Source organism: Beta vulgaris, chromosome 5, assembly GCF_026745355.1.
Source record: "Beta vulgaris subsp. vulgaris cultivar EL10 chromosome 5, EL10.2, whole genome shotgun sequence".
Taxonomy (NCBI): Eukaryota; Viridiplantae; Streptophyta; class Magnoliopsida; order Caryophyllales; family Amaranthaceae; genus Beta; species Beta vulgaris.
Window position 1 is genome coordinate 12,446,050 of NC_079206.1, and position 22,855 is coordinate 12,468,904.

The 22,855-nt window shown below is 35.2% G+C and overlaps 4 protein-coding genes and 1 long non-coding RNA gene across 8 annotated transcripts; 2 read left to right on the top strand and 3 right to left on the bottom strand.

Annotated features, from left to right (window-relative positions):
* Positions 1-514: 514 nt before the first annotated feature.
* LOC125497901 (uncharacterized) lies at positions 515-2,539 on the bottom strand. The gene has a single exon (XM_048645615.2). The coding sequence runs from the start codon at positions 2,082-2,084 to the stop codon at positions 972-974; it is 1,113 nt and encodes a 370-aa protein (XP_048501572.1). The 5' UTR covers positions 2,085-2,539; the 3' UTR covers positions 515-971.
* Positions 2,540-4,172: 1,633 nt separating this feature from the next.
* Positions 4,173-7,510, top strand: LOC125497580 (uncharacterized). The gene is made up of 2 exons (XM_048644891.2): positions 4,173-7,341; positions 7,417-7,510. The coding sequence occupies exons 1-2, from the start codon at positions 7,045-7,047 to the stop codon at positions 7,483-7,485; spliced, it is 366 nt and encodes a 121-aa protein (XP_048500848.1). The 5' UTR covers positions 4,173-7,044; the 3' UTR covers positions 7,486-7,510.
* A 2,556-nt stretch (positions 7,511-10,066) lies between these two features.
* On the bottom strand, positions 10,067-14,803 carry LOC104892833 (F-box protein CPR1). 4 transcript variants are annotated; one of them, XM_010678842.4, is made up of 3 exons: positions 14,556-14,803; positions 11,133-12,266; positions 10,067-10,426 (listed from the first exon to the last, which is right to left on the bottom strand). In XM_010678842.4, the coding sequence occupies exons 2-3, from the start codon at positions 12,250-12,252 to the stop codon at positions 10,419-10,421; spliced, it is 1,128 nt and encodes a 375-aa protein (XP_010677144.2). In that variant the 5' UTR covers positions 12,253-12,266; positions 14,556-14,803; the 3' UTR covers positions 10,067-10,418. The 4 variants fall into 4 exon arrangements, with proteins under 4 accessions (XP_010677144.2, XP_019105056.2, XP_010677145.2 ...); XM_019249511.2 differs by having other exon boundaries at positions 11,133-12,310; XM_010678843.4 differs by lacking the exon at positions 14,556-14,803 and having other exon boundaries at positions 10,067-10,511; positions 11,133-14,535.
* Positions 14,804-18,021: 3,218 nt separating this feature from the next.
* On the top strand, positions 18,022-18,909 carry LOC125497349 (uncharacterized). The gene is made up of 2 exons (XR_007273979.2): positions 18,022-18,329; positions 18,418-18,909. It is a non-coding gene; the product is annotated as an uncharacterized LOC125497349 (long non-coding RNA).
* A 2,949-nt stretch (positions 18,910-21,858) lies between these two features.
* Positions 21,859-22,482, bottom strand: LOC125497900 (uncharacterized mitochondrial protein AtMg00810-like). Its single transcript, XM_048645614.1, has one exon. It carries the CDS (start codon positions 22,480-22,482, stop codon positions 21,859-21,861), a length of 624 nt encoding a protein of 207 aa, XP_048501571.1.
* Positions 22,483-22,855: the final 373 nt, after the last annotated feature.

Sequence of the window (22,855 nt, forward strand, 5' to 3'; positions counted from 1 at the left end):
AAACATTAATATAAACCTAAATAGAAGTGTATTAAGTTGATGGAGTGCAAGCGAGGCCAACCTTGAACCTCAACCTCTTCCCCACTTGATTGAATTGAAGACTCCTTGCTCAAAGATATTCGTTTGTACGTTTACTTGAGATAAGAGAAAAACATTTTCGTTCAGATCCATTTTGAAAAGAAGAAATGAGGGGTATATAAGTATAAAGCTAATATTAGTATATTCCCTCAAATCTTTTTCATAATCCTGTGATTGAAGCGATTAAATTTCTTTCTTTTGGCGGGACGAAGCATTTCCATTTCTAACAGAGACACTTTAATTAGATCCAACAGAAAATTTGGCATCAACAATCATAATATTTCTTCTGTTATTTATACAATTGATTAACTTGGAACAATTCAGATTCCAGGTTTCCTCCCAAAGCATTTCCACATGACTCATTTGGTTATTGTGACTTGTGAGCTTTGCCAGGTTTATCTATACAATGTTCATTTCAGAACAGATCAAAATCAGATGCAGAATTTAGGAACACATACATTCCTTCAAAGTAGTTCTCCATAACCAGAAAACTACAATTCATGAACATCACATATTAATCATAGTAGAGGCAAAAACAAAGGCTTAATTTTGAGTAGCCTATAGTTTTCACCCCTCTATACTATACATATCTACATACTAGTAGTAGTTACTACATTAAAATGTCACAAACTTATTAGAAAATTACAAACCAAACACTAGAAGATCAAACATAACATACCCCTTTTTTTTATATATTCAACTACATAGAACTAGAAGTATTTGATTTGCCAAAAGATGACAACTTTTCATTCTCAATTAAAACTACCAATCTATATACTACTACTTGTTACTTACTACTAACTAGAGTATGTTCTCAATCAAACAAATGAAAGAGTTTGAGTTTTGATTCCTGAGCTAAATTGAGTTTGAAGTGGGAAACCCAAGTTGAATAATCAATCAATTTGCATAACCTTGACATGTCCTTTTTTATGCTTCTTGAAACCTTGAACAAAAGCATTGACAATATTATGTTGAGATTCAAGGATCATCTCATTCCTTTTCATCTCCATTTCCATCCTATTCCTTTCAATCTCTTGCATCATCTCCATCTTCATCTTCTCCATCCTCACCAACCCTTCTCCTAACATCTTAATCGACGCCACCATCTCTGTCAGCACCGCATCACCACCTCTGGCTCTCGAACCTGAACCCGAACCCATCCCTCCTCCCCTCTTAGAAGAAGAAGAGCCATTCAAAACCATCTTCGACGACGAATCCTCCCCAAATCTCTCCCCAACCCCACCACCTACTACTTTCCTCTTATTAAACCCAGACACAAAACTCCTCCCACTTTTACCATAATCAAACCCACTTCCATTCCCAGTTCCACCATCATAATCATAGCCTTCATACTTAGACTCATCAAACAATCTATCACTATGATTCTTGACTTTAAATTTCACACCACTCCCAGTTCCAGTATTTTTCCCCATTCCCATCAAAATCTCATCAAAATACTTGCCTAAATCATCTTTCTTCTTCTCTTCCTTGACAAAACCCCCATTATTCTCCTTCATCACATTAACATTGGGATTATTATTATTATTATGATTATGATTATTATTAACAACAAGACTAACAGATCCAGATGCAGATCCAGATCCAGATCCAACCTCCATAGCATCCATAAGATCGAAAAACACCCAAGAAGAAGAAGGAAAAAACCTATTACTCACAAAATTATTATGACAAGGAAGAGCACCAATACGTTGCTTTTCCGCTCGATAACGCTTTCGTAGCTTCTCCATCTTATGTCGACACTGCGCCGACGATTTAGGCGGAGATTGATCAGGACAACGACGATTAACTTCATCAGCTACAGCTTCCCAATCAGCAGTGCGAAGATTCCGACGACGAAGAGAATACCATTTATCTTGGTAAACATGAATTAAAGCTAGGGTTTCATCTTGTGTCCAACAAGGTGCCGGAAACTTACGAACAACGGGAGGTGGTGGATTTTCCGGCGTCGGAGTTGGATCTCCGGCGGAAGGAGAGAGAGAAGACATGATGGTAAATTTAGAGGAGAGAGAAAATTAGGAGGAGGAGAGAGAAAAGTAAAGGAGAGAGAAAGAAGGAGAAGGTGAGGAGAGGAAGAGGTGGTGGGTGGATGCATTGATAAGATTGTGAAAGGGAGGAGAGAGAAAGATGAGGGCCACCGGGTGAGTGGGTGGTGGGTGGGGGAGAGGTTAACGTGCGCAGTGGGTGTAGTGTAATACGTAAGGTGACCTGGAAAACTTGTAAGTTGTAAGGTGTTGTTGAGGTGAGAATTGAGGTGTTAGGAGTCTTAGGACTTAGGAGTTAGGAGGAGTCCAACTAATTAATAACTAATAACTTTGCCACCGTTACTTGGTTGGCTTGGGTTTGGTTTTTGGTTTTGGTTTTGGTTTTGGTTTTGGTTTTTGGGTTTGGTACTTTGGTTGGCCTACCACCCTACCTTCTCTCTTTGTCTAGTTCTATCTTTCACTCTTCTTAACTCCTACAATTCAACCACTCTTCTCTTCTCTTTTGTTTTATTTGCATCTTTCTCCTTGGTTTGGTCCCCTCCCGTTCTCCTCTATTTGTTTCTTAAGTAGTTAATCATTAAGGTTTTATTATAGGGTACTTCTATATTTTTATGAACAAATTCACAAGAATAATTATTGACTATCTTCTACGATTAATTCTAACTATGGATTACTTTTTTATAATCCAACTTATAACCTCATTAATCCGAAAATACTCCCCATTAACTTGAAACTTGTTGATTCGGTAAAAGTAACTTTCCCTTCAAAACTGAACAGAAGAGTTAATGGAGGAAGTTAATGAGCGTGTTTTTTTCCGCCTTATTCTAGACAACTAATCATCACCTACCATGAATGTTCTGCTGTAAAAAAAAAATCAACTCTTCTTTTTCTTCAACACATCAAGGTGAAGCTGAAGGTGATTGGAGATTTCTTCGCTACTCAAGGTTCTGCCATTGTAGGTAAGAAAAGTTTTTTTAAAAAAATTCTTCTTCTTAAAGTATTGAACTTTGAATTTGAGCACGAAAACTCTCTGAATTTTGTTGTATTAATTTAATAATTTTGGTGTGCTGTTAAATTTCTAGGTTTAGTCGATAATTATGGCATGTACAACTGTTTGTATAAGGATGTGGCATGGTGGTCAATTTAAGAAGAATAAAAAGGGAATAATGGAATTTGTGGGAGGGGATGCTAGGACTTTTCAGGTGGATGCAAATGAACTGTGTTGGTTCTATTTAGAGATTTTGGCTAACAAGTGTGGCAAATACTCTAGTATTTTAGAGATTTATTATTTGGCCCCCCATTTTGAATCATTTGACAAGGGTTTGAATAGGGTGTATAATGACTCGGAGGTTAGGATTATGATAGAGATTGTGCTTAAAAACATGTGTATTGGTTGCTATGTAGTTCATGGGGTAGATACACAAGAGGTAATTCTTGAAATTGGAGGAGACACACAAAGCCAAACTAAGGTCTCAACTTTAAGTGAAGGAAGGGATATTAGACCCAAAAAAATTACCCCTATCAGAGGAGGAAGAAGGGGCATAAAAGTCCAATGGTCCCAGAAACACAAAAAGTTACCCCACCAACTAACCAGTCAGCAACTCAGAAAGAATCCCTCACTTTACCCAAGCAGAATCTACTGCTACACAACAAAATGAACCTCGTACTCATGTTGACTCATCTACCTGGATAACACCTTCACAGAGACTATAGATGGCCAACAGTGCGGGTCAATCTAGCCCACCCCACCTTGTGGGCCGTGTGGGCCGAGTCCCCTAAAAAGCCTGGTCCAGCCCAGCTCGAACCGTGAAATTTGTGGGTGGGTCGTGGACCAGATTTTTTGAGCCTAACCCACTAAAGCCCGCTAATAAAATCGTCCAGTCCGGACCACGAAATCGGTCCCGCCCGGCCCATGAATCGGACCAGCCTAGTCCAAGTAAATATTGAACCAATTGTGTATATTTTAATCAAATTGTATATATTTTAATCAAATTGCATATATTATAATTCAATCAAATTTTAAAATAATGAAATTTCATGTAACAATAATGAATAATTTGATTGTATATTTTTATCAAATTGTATATATTTTAATTCATTTTAAAGATTTTATATAACAATAATGAATAATTTCAATCATTAAATAATTTTGAAAAACAATTCTCATGCCGGTCCGTCAGCCCGGTCCATCCACTAGACCCACGAACCGACAGAACCGCTTGATTTTTCAGCCCGCAGACCAGCCCGCACAACCCATGAATTTCACGGTCCGATCTTGGGCCGTGAAATCTCACCCCAGCCCACTACGACCCACGATCCTGCCCGCACCAGTGGCCATCACTAATAGAGACTATATTAAATGCTGGTAATCAATCTCAAACTGAACAAAGCCAACAATCAGAAGCTGAACAAAGCCAACAATCAGAAGCTGAACAAAGCCAATAGCCTGAAACTTAACAAAGCCAATAACCTAAAACTAAACAAAGCCAAATAAATCATTCTTCTGAAAACTTTGAACAATTGAACCCTGATGAGTATTTTGCTTGGTATGTTCCAAGAGGTGAGGAACCTATAGATTGGGATGAGTTTTTTCAAGGGTGTGAGCCTGATTATGATGACATAGATCCAAAAGATGCTGAATTTATTCCTGATGGTGAGGATACATCTAATGTTGAGACAAAACTAGAAGAGGAAGATATTGAGGGATTAGATGGTGAAGGTGAGGAAGATATTGAGGGATTAGAGGTAGGATCTGATGGAGGGGATGATGATGAGGAATGGAGGGTGGTCAAGGATTAACTCGGGAGTTGGAACAGTAGGATAGTTGGGATTGCAAAACAAATGCAAAATGAGGTTGCATTAGGTAAGCTTACTGGACAGTAGAAGCAGAAAGGGGGTGAGCCAAGTGGAGCTGAAGAAACCAACAATGATTTCCTAAGTGAATATGAAGACACTAATGAAGAGGCAAATACACCAAGTTCAAGTGATGAGGACAGTATAATTAATTAGCAGAAGAAGGAAGGTTAGGGTACAAGTTGTGGATGAGAACACTGATTTCAACACTTTGCAATGGAAGGTTGGCATTAGGTTGCAAAACAGAGATAAGTTTAGGGATACCATAGTGAGGTTTGTAGTCGCATAAGGAACTTGTTTATTGCAGTGAGTGACAAAAAAGAGGGCAGAGGTTAGGAGCAAAGTGTGTAAAAGGTTGTCCTTTTAGGATCTATGCAAGTTGGGACAACAACAAAGCATGTTTTGTAGTTAAGTTAGTCATATATGAGCATACTTGTAATATAAACATGGAAGCAAATAGGCAATTGAAAGCTTCATGGGTGGCAGAGCAATTTTTTTGAAGTGTTTAAGAGTAGACCCCATTGGCCTGCTATAAGGACATAATTGAAACAGTAAGAAGAGCTTACAAAATTCTTGTGAAGAAGAATTTGGTCTACAAAGTGAAGTATTTATCTCACAAGAAGCTTCGTGGCAGCATGAAAGACCACTATAACTAACTTGGGAGATACTTAAAAGCACTCAAACAAGCTTCACCTAACAGTTGCTTTAAGCTGGAAACTAATCCAAACTAGGAGAATTAATCCTCCTGTTTTCAAAGATTTTTTTGTATGTTTTGATGGTGTAAGAGATGGTTGGGTTGCTAGGTGTAGAAAAGTATTGTGTGTAGATGAGTGCTTCCTAAAAACCTTCTTGGGAGGCATGCTACTGTCTGCAGTAGGTCGTGATGCTAATGACCAAATGTATCCTCTAGCCTGGGTAGTTTGTGAAGGGAAAAATAATGAGAGTTGGCATTGGTTCATCAGCGAGCTAAGGAAAGTCATTTGAAGCATTGATGGTGAAGGCATTACAATAAGATTCTGATGAATATAAGGTAAGCTATCTTACATTACTTTGTACTTCCACATACCTACATTCAACATATCCTAACCATGTTGTGCATACTGCTTTAATGAATTTGTTGGCAAGGAATACTCAATGCAGTTCGTACTATCTTGCCTGAAGCAGAACACGGACACTATGCACGCCATATCTTTGCACTATGGCATAAGAATTACAAAGGTGATGAGTTCAAGTGTATGTTTTGGAAAGCTGTTTGGGCATACAATGAGGTAGATTATTAGGATGCACTGGAGAAGATGGGGAAAGTCAGTCCAAGTGCAGTTGAAGCTTTCAAAGGACATGATCCAAAGTGTTTTTGTAGAGCATTTACAAATACACTGACTAAGTGTGATGTTGTTGTGAGCAATATGGTAGAAACCTTCAATAGTTATATACTTAGTGCAAGGACAAACATTTGAGATTCATGCTTGAAGACCTTAGGACATCACTAATGCAAAGACTCATTATTAAGAGAGAAGAGTTGGAGAAGTACAAAGGGAGTATTTGCCCTAGAATTCAAGCAAAACTGGAAAAAGAGAAGGATTGAGCAGCTTCATGTTATGTGATGCCTTCTAGCAAAATGGTATTTCAGGTGTCTCATAGGTTAGACACTCTGACAGTTGATCTAACTAGGAGAGTGTGTACATGTAGAAAATGGAAATTAACTGGAATTTCATGATGTCATGTTGTGGCTTGCATCTTTTTTTGCACCAAGAAGCTGAGACTTATGTCCATGAATGCTACAAGAACGAAACAAACTTGATGTCATATTCAGTTGTCATTCCCCCATGTGTTGGGGAAAGGCACTGGCCAAGAGTTGAGTTTCCAATTGATCTACCTCTAATTAAGGTTGGTCCAGGTAGACCAAGGAAGAACAGAAGAAAGGATCCACATGAAGATCCAAAGAAACCTAGAAAGTTAACAAAGTATAGGACTCAGATGACTTGTAGCTTGTGCCACTCAACACAACACAACACAACACAACAAAAGAAGGTATCCTGAAAAAGGTAAAGAAGTCCAACCACAACCAAAAAGAGGCAGAGGCAGGCCAAAGAATGTTGCACATGGATCAATGGATGACTCTCATGCTATGAGCTTTGACCACCACAATCTCTCAGCACAACCCACACTCACTGGCAAAGGAGGGAGAGTTCTGTACAGAGGAACAGACAGCAGGGGTGCTAGCACCAGTAGGGGTGCATTCACAAGCAGAGGTGCTAGCAGCAACATAGGAGGTGACAGGGGAGCTAGCACAAGCAAAGGTGGGAGTGGTGCATCAACCACCACAAACAGAGGTGGGAGGGGTGCATCAAACACCACAAGCAGAGGTGGGAAGGGTGCATCAGCCAGCAACATCAAGGGTACTAAGGTACTAAGCTTCACCTATTCACAGCAGCAACACCTTTTTTTCATAGTTTTAATCTTATGTCTGTTTGTTTTGTAGTTGGCAAAGGGAATTGGAGTGAGTACTAGCACTATTGCAGGTCATATGAACATCACTCATCAAAATTAATCAGTTCATGTGGAGAAATTCAAGTTGTGTTCTAGTGTGTTATTGTTTTTATGAGCATCATTTTGTTCTAGTTATGAACTTAGATATTTTGGACTAGTTGAGCTGTTTGTTTTTGAGCAATGTAATGAAGTTTATATCATGGAAAAATTGTCCAAAAATATGCAAAATTTTCATATCATATCATCATGCCATTGTTTCAGGCAATAATAGTTACATAGTAACTCAAAAGTGTTGTCTTCGTGTGCTAATACATGAACTAATTAACAGTAATCAAAACCCCTCTAAATACAACACAACATACACCAAATAAAACCCAAGAAAAAAAAAGAGTGCAGTCATTGCATGCTTTTCCCCCTTTGAATTTTTTGAAACAACCATCTTTATCTCAGTTAGGGCATCCTCTAATTATTTTCTCTTTTTTTCAGCCTCTGCACTTTTCCTTCTATAATCTTCTTCTCATGTAGTAATTGGTCAATCAACATTTCCTTTTCTCTACTATTGTCTTCGACATCTCCCATTTGGTTTTCATCTACCCATAAGAGAAAACCATAATCTGATTTCTGCAGCATATACAAAGCATAATCAAAACGAAATTCAAATCTTTCAAAATAAACTTCGAATTATAGTTGTACTTACAGGCCACAACGTACATACATAGAACTTTCTTCCATAATTCAGACCCATTGTTTTCACTATCCTCAATTTCAGGGGGAGTATTATGAAAACAAAGTGTAACTCTCTCAGCAGAAGAGCCAGAAGAAGACCTCCAAGAAGATGATCCAGAAGCAGATTTCATGGCAAGTTGTTTGGGGGAGGATTCAATTCTCTCCTTTCTTCCTATTTACCGTTGCGTTTTTTCAATGGAGTTAAATAGAAGATTGAAAAGAAGAAGTCATGTGAGGCTCACATGATTAGGTAATCGGTTATAATAGGTTGCAATAGGTTACTAGAGTATATATGATTAATGAGGTTATAAGTTGGATTATGCAGGAATAACCCATAGTTGGGATTAATTATGGAAGATGATCAATAGTTTGGATTGTTCCTGTGAATTATTCCTACTTTTATATATTTTACTTCATATTTTATCCCTATGTGTTTTTTGTTCTACATAGTATTCTTTAATTTTTTTTAAAGATTTCTATCGTATATAGGGACTAAAGGTGTACAAATTAAGACCAGGATCAGAATAAGGCCGATCGGTGAGGTGAATTCCGGTTCCAATCGTGTCTCTCCATTTAAGGACACGGTGATGAAACATACCACAGTGTTAATTGGTCCGATTCAAGAGGAGAACAATATGAAAATTCATCCCAAAACTATTTCTAAAAGTGTTGAAATTATTTTTAATCTTATTTTAAAGGCCAATTAATTATTTCTAGCCCATAAATAATGTTTTGAGCCCATTTCTTTGAAAAAACCAAAATAATTAATTATCCATGATAATTAATTATTGTATTTTAATAAATACATGCTTTCAAAGGTATCTATACTAATATATTAAAAGGCGTGCGTAAACCAGGAACGGTGCCACGTGGCGCTCTCCCTAGGGAGTTTTAGATCATGTAATCCATGTACAATAAAAAAAATTTAGAAATTGCATAGTATAGGTTTTGATCCCGTGACCTCAAGTTCATGCAATAAAGTTTTAACCACTAGACCAAGTAGTATTTAGTGCTATTATATCAAAGTACAATATTAATAAATGAAAATTTTCTTACCCGGGGCATAGCCCGGGCCTAATAACTAGTTTTTATAATTAAAAGGCATTATGCGTCACACAGAGTCGAGCGCATGACGCACTCCTCAGCGTGACGCACACTGTTCTTTTCAATCTTTTTTAAAGCGTGTATAACGTGTACGTAGTTGATTGGGCATGAAGGGAGCCTATGCCAAGCGCTGTAAAAAAAGAAGAGTACCTTCCCATCTAGGGACAATTTGAGCAACGTGATCCCCTTACTTTTGTCCCTTTTTTTGAAAGTGTCACTCGAATCAAGTTGACCGACAAAAGATTCTTACCTATTTAAAAAATACTAAGTAAAATTACATAAATATCCCACCTACTCGTACTTCTAAATTTTAGATATAGAAATTGTAGTAGCTATTTAGACATTCACTGTCTGTTATTGACTGCAGTTCATAATAAAATGTGTCAGGCATGAATTAGAAATGCCACATCTCGAATACGTACAATCTTTGTGCAACAAAAGGTATTTTTTTTAAATAAAATGTTACTAGTATTAAGTCGTAAGGTTCAAATATTAAGTAGTGATTTTTTCACATAAAAAAAGTTAAAAAAAGAAAAACGACGACTTAATTTCAAACATATATGACATAATATCAACAACATTTATTTGCGAAAATGTCATTTGGAATACAAATTTTGCACATTTATGAGATGGATTGATGCTCCCTCGACATGAATCCAAACAAACTATGGACTATACTTTGTCGGACTACCACAACTCATATTTTTCTTTACTAAAACATGCATTTTCTTGGCTAACCAAGAGCTATGCAAAGCAAATTTGTTAAGGTTCCATTATTTATAGAGGAGAAAACAAAACCCGAAGAGAAAATATATTTCCAAACTAACTAAGAACTTTCTTTACTGGAAAATACATTTCCTTGGCTAACTGTTGCCACCAGCAATCAAAGCACATTTGCTATTGGCAAGGTTCCATTTACAACACAAACCAAATACAAGGGAAGAAAAAAAGCAAGGAGAACTACATTTACACTGAAGAGAATAACAATTATACAATTAGCATTGTTAGAGTTCACGCCACTTACAAACTAAAACAAAGTAGCTCATTAGGTTTACAAAGTGGTTATTCACTCTCCTATTCTCCAATATGAGACATCTCTGATCACTTTGCAAACAAGGGATCCATCAACATCTAATTCACACCTCAATAAGCTTGCTCATGCTACTAGATGGCTGGTGCAAAGAAGTGAACAGCGGGTCAGTGATTGCATTTGTCGCGATTCAAGAACATCATATACATAACTATATGAAAATTAAGCTGCAATTAAACATATCACAGTCTTAACTCAAAGACTATTTTGAGATCAAGCCAAAAACTTCAAGCATTAATTACTCAATCTCTAGATTTCTTTCCACTAGCCCAATATACAGCAATCACAATACAAGACTGGTCACAGCGAGTTTACTCCTATTAGTTTCAGCGCAAATCTTGACTGTAAATCATGTATGTATTCATCCAAGTCAATCACACAAGCTAGGAATGCCAGATCCAACTTGCAATAATAATATACATACCCCATTATCCCGTGTTTTATTACATCTACTTTTCTATTAGAAAAACAAATTGATGACCCAAACACAACGTTGTTTAATCTGTGTCATGATAAATGTTAAACTTTGTGTCATGATAAATGTTGCAACTAATCTGAGACAAATAAATATTTTAGATTATTAACTTATGTATTGACTTTCCAAGTTAGAATAACTTCAGAAAATGTGTTCAATCATACAATTTCCATGTTTAGATGTAGCACATGAAACTGACCTTGGGAAAACATGTTCAAACTGACAGGTGAATGAAACTAAACCACTAAAACTCACCAGTATGTAGATGTAAATTACTAACTAAAATTTCGTTGTAAGTCTCTAATTAGCATACCTTCTTTCTCATCGTTTTGTTTTGTATTTCTGATTTGGGAACCACTGGGAATGTCAACAAGGCTGCCTTTACATACATCAATCCAAAGACAATCTGCTACTCCATTGATTTTAGCACACTCTGCTGCTTCGCCCTTGATATCGTACCACAAAATGCTATGTTCACTCTTGTTTGTCGTCCTAAGCAAAACCTTATTCTTGAGACGACAGTATGCTATAGGTGAGACTCGTGATGATCTAACGACCCTTGAATCCGAAATTTGAAACAGCTTAACCCAAGACTCTGTAACACCATACTCCTTCATGATCCATATATCAACAGCAGGTTCCTGCTGATTCTTACTTGAAAAGTAAAGACTTCCATCAAAAACTCCGAAATCTAGGATTCCATCTCGTATCCCTTTAATGTAGTCCGGGAATGGGAGATCAGAAGTCCAACGTTTTTCACAAAGATTGAAACAACGAATGTGATAGCCTTCTTGTGGACGCCAAAACTTCCAATGAAGCAGGTTGTTGTTTAGAAGAGCACCATTCTCACGATCTCCCATTGCATCCCGAGGTGGACTCCACTCGATCATTTCCCAGGAATTTGCTCTCGAGCTATAAACTTGAACTATCCTATCGACTTGATGACCAAGAAATCCTCGAGAAGCAAGACGGTCAACGATTCTAACAACCTTGTAATCATCATTTTCAGAATCATACCCAAACCCAAAGTTGAGAGCAGCATATCTTCTAGGCGGAAGCAAAGTAGAGAGTTCGCGGTAGCTGCCAGTTGATGGATTAAGAAGGAAAAGACTGTAAGGCCTATGACTTTGGATGCAAAGCAACCCATTGCAAGATCCAACAACAGACGGTTTGATCCCAAAGTTCGGCAGCTTGATAGCAGGGCATTCTGGCAACTCCAAATTAGATGAAAAGAGGCTACAATCATTTTCAGTGAGGATGAGAAGGTGATTGGTGATGGAGGAGAGGGAATAGTGCAGATGAAGGTGGATGAACTCATGGCTTGAAATCAGTGCTAACCATGGTTTCGAAACACACTTGAAGCGCATAAGAGATTTTGCAGGCAATCGTGGGAGAATACCATTAGTTATTATCTCCAATGGAATAGTTGCCATCAAAAATCTTTTCTCTACCTTATCAGATTTAATGGAGCTTTAATATCCAAATGATGCTCTATGAACATATAAAACGTATAATCTAAGTATGGGAAAATAAACAAGTGCTCTAATATTAGATTACTCAGTGATATTGGTTGGAGTCTAATTTAATGGACTATTAAACACCAACATTTTCGTGATAGATCAAGCATGAATGGTTTTTTAAAGACTAAGACAAAGATTGACAGATGCACATAATAAAATATTCCAAGTTCCCAGCTAAAACTTAAGCATCTTATAAAACTTTGCATTAATTAATGTTTTAGGCTTCTAGCTACAGCTTAATTACAACCACTTTCCTTGACAATGTGTGAGGTTATCATATGTTAAACATTTTATTATACAGACTTAATATCATTATCATCATGTTCTCGCCTGTAGTGCTAATAGACTTCAAAGCGCAAGTGCTCACTAAGAATGTACGAAATTCATTAAATTATTAAACATAGTGAATCACTTTATGCATTAAGTATAATTTTAGAGAGTAACAACTACTTTCCAGTTTCCATTGTTACAGTACTCTAAATTTTTTTAAATTAGGTTCTCCAGCTTTCTGTACAAGAAAAAGGAAGTAATATGTGCGGTATCTCTTTTTCACCCTGAGCCCACTGAGTTTGACTATGCTTTAACCACAATTTAGCCTTCAACAAAAAGTCAAAAGCTAAAGGATGGATTTACTAGTAGCTTTTTGTATTGCCTTTCGACTTTTGCTTTCATTTTGCACTATACAAACAACTCTAACAATTATTGTATTGATTTTACCCCTTTTTTTTAAAAAAAAAAAAAAAGAAACAAGCTAATATACTAAATATGTCTATAAAGTATTAACACCCAACAATCAAATGGCCAATAAAATGGCTTGTTAAATGTTTAGGTATATATGATGTTTGACATAATTCTCAAATTTCTCCTCACATTTGGGAATTCTTCATATATGCTTGAACTTTGACTTTGTGCTCAAAATACCCTTATTATTGATGGAACCCTATCGTCATTAGGTTTTTTCTTCTCTCTTCTCTCTATCTTCATATTTTTCATCTTTCCTCCCGCCATCCTCCCTTGACATCCTAAACCTTCAATTTTTCCTCTCTCCTTACACCTACGTGCTTTTCTCTCTCATCATCATCATCATCTTCATCTTTCTTCATGTTCATTTGACAATCAGTCATAGCAATTTCGATGTCTCACTAATCCTTTTTCAACCCTTCTTAAAATCCTCATATCCATCTTCTCCCTCTCTCTCCTAGCTTCACAACCCCTTCAATTCATTGCTCCTTGATCTTGGAATATTATTCAAGCAAAACCCACAAACCCATCCCTCCAACACCGAGAAGAAGAAAATAAAACCCAAGCCAAGTTTCTACCCTAAATCCATGAAAATGGAGTGTAAAACCCGTTTCTAAAAACTAGAAAATCCCATGACAGATTAAACAAGAAGAAGAACACAAGTCAACAACAACCATCATTAATATTAGGGAATTTCACAAAGAGAGAATTAATTTCACCATCATCATTAGAACTTCACAAGATGAAGATGGGGAGTAGAGAGAAAGGTATGTAGGTGGAAGGAGAGAGAAAGAAGTGGAAGTTTAGGATGTTATCAATGAAGAATGGTGAGAGGAGGGATGAAGAAGATGAGGATAGAGAGCAAAGAGAGAAAGAACCTCTGCGTTAGAGCTCCATCAATAGTAAAAGTATTTTGAGTATAAAATCAAATTATCTAAAGTATTCTCCAAATATGAGGGATAATTTGAGAATTACGTGAAATTTCATAGATACCTCAAGAATTTTTCCTAAAGGTTAAATCAGCCAAGTACTATAGCCAATAGTTAAATTGTCAAACAGTGGCCTTATATGTAATTTTTCACAATCACTTTTTCAGGTAACTATTTAATTGTTTAAATGTAAAAATTTATAAGAAGTTGATATTTTGAAATATACATCACGATTCACGACGAATCTAACAAAATCGCAATTTACTCACTTGTTTAGTATCAGAGGAAGTATAAATTAACAGTAAATGTTATAGATTATTTATTCATGTCTTAAATAGTGACTGACAACTACGTAATCATCACTCATCAGTCTTATAATAAAACCCAAATTCATACCAAAAGGCAAAATATCATTTTGCAGGACATAAATTAAGCAAGGCTGAAATAATATTTTGCCTTTTATACTGTAAAAACAAAAATTACCACTTGATAGGTTAACAATTACCCAATAATGATAATTAATTATACTGTAAAAACAAAAATTACCTGAATAGACAAGAGGTAAGAAATGATTGCTTAATCTCGACGGTATCTACGCCTCTATTGAAACTTGAGAATTGGATTGGAGAAGAAGTAGAGATTCATATATAGAGCCATTTTAATTATTGCAAGTCAATGAAAGAAGATATGAAAAATCTAATTCAATTCAACTTGAAGAAGACGTATATACTACTGTACATAGGAGAGAGATTCATATGAAGATATTGCAGTACAACTGTACAAGTGTACAACTGTACAGGTGTGACATTTCGGGCTTTTGAGTTTTGACTTGGATGTCATTCTTTTTCCTTCTTATTTTAGCCACACATGAGGGGAGATACCGGCCCAGAGGATGGACTAAATCACTAAACGTGCAAATTAGATAAACATCATGTGTTTCTAGAGGTGTCAATTCAGTTCAACAGTTCAGTTATGGTTATAACCAAACAGTTCAGTTGATATCAGTTCAGTTTGTATCAGTTGAAATAATTAACAGTTCAGTTCAGTTAACAAACTTTTCAGTTCAGTTTAATTCAGTTTTTTCCCTTTCCATTTTCAGTTCAGTTCAGTTGCAGTTTAAATCAGTTTTAACCAAACAGATAAACCAACCAACGGTTGAATCCATAGCAGTTAAAATTTGTTGCGGTTATTTTCAGTTTCGTTTCGGTTTATTTCAGTTATTAACGAAAACCACATAACTTCGACGATAATCGCATCGGTTCGGGTAAAAGTTAATCACACTCTTGTATTTGTTCGGGAAAAATTGAGCTTTGTGTCGATTTTGGCCAAGTGTTTTTTCGGGTCCGGTTAAAAATTAATGCAACAAATAAGTGTTGTCGACACTTCCACAATTGTCTCAAAAAAACAGTTGTACTTCATAAAAACGTGAATGAAAGTGACATTGGTAAAAGTGTACTTTATTACTGACATATATATGATTTTGAATAAGACAAATCTATGTAAGTCGGTATTCAAACTTTTAGTTGTATGTAAATCATATCATATTTGGTTTAAAAAGGATGTCTCATATCAATATAAATTATTATAAACTTTCTCAAAAGACGAGTTATACGTTTTAAAAAAGTTGATTATATTAATGTCTTACTTTTAGTGTATTAGTTCAATGGATTAATATATCTATATAAGTCATTAAGCTCTATGTATTTGAAAATTGAAAGCCTATAATCGACGTAAAATAAGTTGATTATGGATTAGCTCAAGCTATCTATGTGAATCGATAAGTGAAATCAAGATAACAATACTCCATTTAAGTTAATCGTTAACGAGTTATATTCAATTTGAAACTCACGTATCTTAGCCAAACTAAAAGAAATTACAATTGATATTAGATTAGATGAATGTATCAATGTAAGTCGATAAAGTAATTGAAACTCAAAACGTTCACTTAAATTGAAACATGTTGTTATTGGAATGAGTGTATCAATGTAAGTCGATAAACTAATTCAATATAATAACAGTATAATACTTAAGTTAACCATCTTTAAGTTGAGTTCAATTTGGAACCGAAACCATCTAATTCAGTTACAACAAATGTAGAATGATGTAACTCGGTAGATTGGTTAATATAACAGTACTCCATTTAAGTTAATCTTCTATACGTTAAATTCATATTGAAACTCAAAACATCTATTTAAACAGTACCCTAAGTTTATTTCAAGATAATAATAGTATTCTACTTAAATTAATCATCTTTAAGTTGAATTCATTTCGGAACCGAAAACATCTAATTCAGTTGCAACATATGTAGAACAGTATAACTCAGTAGATTGGTTCAATATAACAATGCTTCATTTAAGTTAATCGTCTCTAAGTTAAATTCATATCAAAACATTTAATTTGAATTGAAACAAATTAATTTTGGATTAGATCGATGTATCGATGTAAGTCGATTAGCTAATTCAAGATGGCGTAAGTTCGTTAAAGATAATGAATAATATCAACAAATGTATCAATGTAAATTAATTAATTAACTTAATAGAAGATAACAATACTCTATCTAAGGTAATCGTCTTTAAGTTAAATTCATTTCATAACCCAAATCATCTAATTGAATTGAAACAAGTTAATATTGGATTAGATCGATGTATCGATGTAAGTCGATTAGCTAATTCAATATGGCGTAAGTTCGTTTAAGATAATGGATATTGGATAATATCAACAAATGTATCAATGTACGTTAATTAATTAACTTAATAGAAGATAACAATACTCTATCTAAGGTAATCGTCTTTAAGTTAAATTCATTTCGAAACCCAAATCATAGAATTGAATTGAAACAAGTTAATATTGGATTAGATCGATGTATCAATGTAAGTCGATTAGCTAATTCAAGATGGCGTAAGTTCGTTTACGATAATGGACATTGGATAATATCAACAAATGTATCAATGTAAGTTAATTAATTAACTTAATAGAAGATAACAATACTATATCTAAGGTAATCGTCTTTAAGTTAAGTTCATTTTGAAACCCAAATCATCTAATATGCGTTGAAACAAGTAGTTAATTATTGTTACTACTCCCTCCGTTTCATATTAATCTACACACTTTGACATTTTACACTATTCACAAATTACACTTTGACCCTCGTTTGTGATTTATACGTGAATAAAAACATAGTCATGTGAGATCTTGTTAGATTCGTCTTAGTATGTATTTCATTAATATGTAATTTTTATAATTTTTACAAATACAAAACTAAAGATATATGTCTCCAAAGTTTTACATTGGCATGCGTGAAAAGTGTAAGTGTGTATATTAAAATGAAACGGAGGGAGTATGTCGTAGTAAACCTTATTGCTTATTAGTAAGATACTGAATGAAAAGTGAAAATTCGTATATGTAGTATACTACTACCTCCGTTTCTTTTTAATTGTTACACTTTGACATTTTACACTATTCACAAATTGTACTTTGACCCTCGTTTGTGATTTATACGTGAATAAAAACATAGTCATGTGAGATCTTGTTAGATTCGTATTAGTATGTATTTTATTAATATGTAGTTTTTATATTTTTTACAAATACAAAATTAGAGATATAAAGGCTCAAAGTAGTGCATCGACATGCGTAAAAAGTGTAAGTGTAACAATTAAAAAGAAACGGAGGTAGTATAAGCTAAGGTCTAGGGGTGTAAGCGGATTGTGAAAAGTCCAGAGTCCAATCAAGTCCAGTCCAAACTTGTCAGATTGGATTGGACAGAAAAGTTTTTGGACTGGACTCGGACTCAAATTTTCGAGTCCAACTATTTTCGGACTGGATTTGGACTCACCCCTTTGGAGTCCAATAAGTCCAGTCCAATCCAAAAAAAAATTATATATACTATATATTTAATATATATATATATATATATATATATTAAAAAAATTAATACTATTTTTAAAATTTTAGAGTTTTTAATCTTCCATCTTTATGTACTTCACTTGGCAGTTGGCGCTACATAATTTCACTTGGCGCTACATAATTTCATTTGGCTCCAAAACTTGAAAGGTAAAAGTGAAAAGGCAAAAACCCACTTTACTATTTTGGCGCCATTGTTAAAAAACTTGACTCATTGATTATCAGTAAGGCAATAATCCTAGTTCATTAGTCCTAGTACATTAGTCCTAGTATTGAGTACTTCTTTAATACAGTACTAGCCGCATAACACTCTCTCTCACTTAACTCCTCACTCTTTCATTTTCTCTCTATTTTCTCTCACAGATTCTTAGTCTCTGCTTAGTGTTTCCTTTGAAGTTTCAACTTCGATCACGATTCACGGTATGCATCTACTTCAACTTCTTATTCATAATATTTTACTTTAATTTAAACTTTCAATCTAATTTTTGGACATTGATAATTGATTCAGATGTCAAATGCTCAAACATCTCATTCTGTTCACATTGATCTGGACGAAATTCCAGATCTTTCTACTGCACCCCAGGAACACAAAACATTCAGTGTGAAGACAAAGAAGAGGCAAAATAATCATTGATAGGTACTTAGAAGAAGATACAGAGGAAGATTCTGAGAAGTTTGATATCTTAGGTTGGTGGAGGACTAATAGTGCAAGGTATGCTGTTGTTAGTAAGATGGCTAGGGATGTGTTGTCTAAGATAAGCTTGGGAGATAAAGATGGAAGTCAAGGAACAGAGGCTGAAAGTTGATACTTGAAGAACTTTGTTTATATACTTGATGTAATGCTTAGTGTTAGATCTAAATATCAGGATAACTCTAGTTTTCTTAGAGTTCATGTTTATATTTTTCAATTTTTTTTTTCAGATTTACATATCTTGTTGTTATTTTTGTTTGATTTTTTTTCTCCGCAACTAATTATATCTGATCACCAATTCTTACTCTCCTTTTCTTTCTTTCTTATTTCTCTTCTTTACAGATTAATTTTTTATCTCTTGGTTTCTCTAGTAATTGTTTGGGAAAGATAAATGATGGATGGAGTTGTTTTTTTCTAGTTTTCGGGTTCGTTCTATTTTTGTTCAGTATTCTCATTTCTTCTTTAAATTTTTTTTGTTCTTTTTGGGGTTTCTAGAGATTAAGTTGAATTCTTGTTTTATCTATAAATGACATTAATAACTGGTATTCGTTTTATATATGAACGGAGAATAAATAAATATGATGGACTTTATATTTTGTTTTTTTTTTCTTAACTGTATGTTTTTGCTTGATTTCCAGATCCACTTAAATAAATATGGTGGTTCGTGTACAATTAAAAAAACAGTTTAAAAACGTTCAGTTTGAATCAGTTTCAGTTCAGTTTCAGTTTGAATCAGTTCAGTTAATTCAGTTAAATATTCAGTCCAGTTCAGTTGATCGATCAACTTTTCAGTTTTTTGCAGTTATTTTCAGTTACAGTTTGTTTTAGTTCAGTTGCAGTTCAGTTTTGGTTTTTCATTTACAGTTTATTTCAGTTTCAGTTTAGTATTTTTCAGTTGATTTCAGTTACAGTTACTCCCAGTTCAGTTTAATTCAGTTTAAATTTCAGTTTGTTCAGTTCAACCAAGAGTTTATTAACCAAACTGACAGCTCTATGTGTTTCACCATAATTAAACCATAACCCCCTGACTAGAATATAACCACTCCTAATCAACTCTCTCCTCCCCTCACCTCGTTCTTTCTCTTCCACACATACACCATATGCGACAAAACAACCACCACCAGACACCGAACTACAACCACCGACCACTACTCCACCTTAACATTGACCAAGCTCCACCTCACCTCACTATCTCACTGCTTCACCACTTCAGCAAACCCAACACCATCATCTTAACCACGTAGGAACGAAAACTGGAAACAATTAAATCTAACTTATTTGATAACCGTGGTGCGAAAAAAATCACTATCCTAAAGTTGAATTTGCCCTGTAACAATACACAGACTCATAGCAATCAACCTCCAGGGATACACGGTTTCTGCGTTTCCAATGTTGATGGAAAAACAGATTGAGAACGCTCTTGAATATTGCCCAAAATTTGAGAAAAGAAAGTGTTTCGTATTATTTTGTGTGTCTAATGAAACCATAAACATCGGAATTTATAGAGAGAAGAAAACCAGAAGGAGGCTGAAAACTTGGATAAAAACGGTCACTTAGTAGGAAGAATAATGACAACATTTATGACATGAAATCAGGAAAAACGGTCACATTAAGGGAGAAATTAAGGGGGAAAACGGTAACTTAATACTGGATTAAAACAGTCATAAATCTGACATAATGTTGACCCAAAAAGTTAATTAAGTTAAGTTTATTCCCCAAAGCCCAAGACCCATGGCCTTGCTCGGGCAGACGACGCGCGCATGTGTTAACTCAACTCACCACATACCCACTAAAAGTCTCACTATTACACAACTCAAAGGGTAGAGGAAGAGTAATGGTTATTAGCCTTTACACTCTCTTTTATTCTTTCAATGTAGGACAAGAGACTCTTCACATTCTTTTGAATCAAAATTTTGAGTTTCTAAAAAATCCTAGTATAAACTCCAACAATCCCCCACATCATTTAAAAGAAGAAAACATAAAGAAACAGGGCTGAAAACAGATGATTTGGGCAATAGTTACTGAGTTTTGAAGTATCAATGTCTTATGGAATTGAATTGACACTCAGTGCATACAAATATGTTTTACTATCGTAAGAGGTAGATTTCTCTTTCAACCTTTTACGAAGTTAGCAAAAGCATAGTTGCACACTCAATCTTTTTCAAATCAAGAGACGTTCTCGCAATTATAATATTGTGTGCCCCGCAATCAGCCTGGATTCTCATGAATGCTCTAGAGAGCCTAAGTGTAATATCCCGAAAACTTAAACTTGCCTAAATTAATTAATAATAATTAGTGATTAAAATTTTCCTTTAATTATAAGGTATGACTAAATTTTGTTGCTCTATACCCATGTAAAGTGATAATTAATTCGTTAAATAAATATATGTTGCAAATAAATACAAGTTATGTTAGATTAAATAATTATATTAGTTAAAGCAAGAAAAGAAATAATAAAATTAACCAATAAAACTTTACAAACACTACTAAGCCAATAATGTTGGAACAAATTTGTTAGTATTAGAAATAAAAAGGAGAAAAGAAAACGAAAAGAGAAAAGAAAAGAAAAGGAAAAGAGAAAAGAAAAAAAAAAGAAAAAGGAAAATAAAAACTCAACAACAGAATATTGTTTCATCAAACTTTTCAACCCATTTTCCTATTTTCTTCACCCAAGTACCCGACAATGGAGTTTTAACTCCACCCATGAATTGTTATTCACAAACAAATTCTTCTTCAATTAAAAACCTCAATCCAAATCAAACCCATTCTAAAATCTAATTTTTTTATCAAAACAAACCCACCCAAATTTCAGTTTTCTTCATCAATTCAACCCACCAAATTCATGAAATTTATCCCCCAACTATGCCTATAAATACTGTTAAATTTAGGTTAATGTTATGTCTCTCATCTCATTCATCAATCAAGTATATATATACATCCTGCATCTAGAGACCTATTAGGGATAACATGCTATCCCTCAAGTCTATTTTAAACCTATAAAGATAATTCCTAACACCCTCCCTCAAGTGGGAGCATGCAAATCACGAATGCCCAACTTGGACAATAAAAATTCAAACTGAGTCCTACCAAGTGCTTTGGTAAAAATATCGGCCAGCTGAAACTTAGTAGGAACATAGGACGGACTCACAAGACCTTCAGTCACAGCATCACGAACGAAATGACAATCTGCCTCAATGTGTTTTGTACGTTCATGTGGGCAATATATAAGGCAGATTGGCTATCACAATATAATCTCATTCATGCAGGATGTTGAATTCCAAGATCACCTAATAACTGCTTCAACCACTTTAATTCACACACAATAGCAGCCATCGAACGATATTCTGCCTCTGCAGATGATCGATAAACTGTAGGCTGCTTCTTAGTCTTCCAGGAAATAGGAGAATATCCCAACAATACAAACCACCCACTCACAGATCTCCTAGTAAGAGGACACCTACCCCAATCCGAATCACACCATCCCTCCAGGCGGAGATCACTGTCAAAACGAAATAATATGCCCTGTCCAGGATTTTTCTTCAAATATCGAACTACGCGTAACGCGGCCTCCCAATGAACCACCTTAGGCACCTGCATAAACTGTGATAAAATGTGAACATAATATGCCAGATCAGGTCTCGTAACAGCAAGATATATCAATCTGCCCATCAATCTACGATATTTCTCCGGATCATCAAACATAGGACCCTCTGCCACAGCCAGCTGATGGTGCTGCACCATAGGAAACTCTACAGGTTTCGCCCCAAGTAACCCTGCCTCCGCAATGATATCCAATGCATACTTCCTTTGACTCATAAAAATTCCCTGTGGCCCCCTGGCAATCTTAACACCAAGGACATATTTCAAAGCTCTCAAATCCATTCATTTTGAAACATTTCCCAAGGTAAGCTTTGAAGTTCAGTAAAGCTTTTTGATCATTTCCTGCAATAATCATGTCATCCACATAGATGAGAACATTCAACTGAATATTATTCATAGTAAACGTAAACAAGGAATAATCAGAATAGGTCTGCTTAAAACCATATGTTTTCAAAGCAGTGGCCAATTTTGCAAACTAACATCTAGGTGCCTGCTTCAAGCCATACAATGATTTCTTCATCCTGCACACTAGATTAGACTTATTTCCCTGAAAACCAGGTGGATTTTCATGTACACTTCTTCCTCAAATCTCCATGTAAGAAGGATTATGACATCCATCTGATGAATGTCCCATTTCTTGACTGCATGCAACGCC

Excerpts from the sequence above, each read along its gene's own strand:
- LOC125497901 (XM_048645615.2), bottom strand. The coding sequence starts at position 2,084 with ATGTCTTCTCTCTCTCCTTCCGCCGGAGATCCAACTCCGACGCCGGAA.
- LOC125497580 (XM_048644891.2), top strand. The coding sequence starts at position 7,045 with ATGGATGACTCTCATGCTATGAGCTTTGACCACCACAATCTCTCAGCA. Across the intron at positions 7,342-7,416 it reads GCAACATCAAGGGTACTAAG|TTGGCAAAGGGAATTGGAGT; the intron begins GTACTAAGCTTC and ends TTTGTTTTGTAG.
- LOC104892833 (XM_010678842.4), bottom strand. The coding sequence starts at position 12,252 with ATGGCAACTATTCCATTGGAGATAATAACTAATGGTATTCTCCCACGA.
- LOC125497900 (XM_048645614.1), bottom strand. The coding sequence starts at position 22,482 with ATGGATTTGAGAGCTTTGAAATATGTCCTTGGTGTTAAGATTGCCAGG.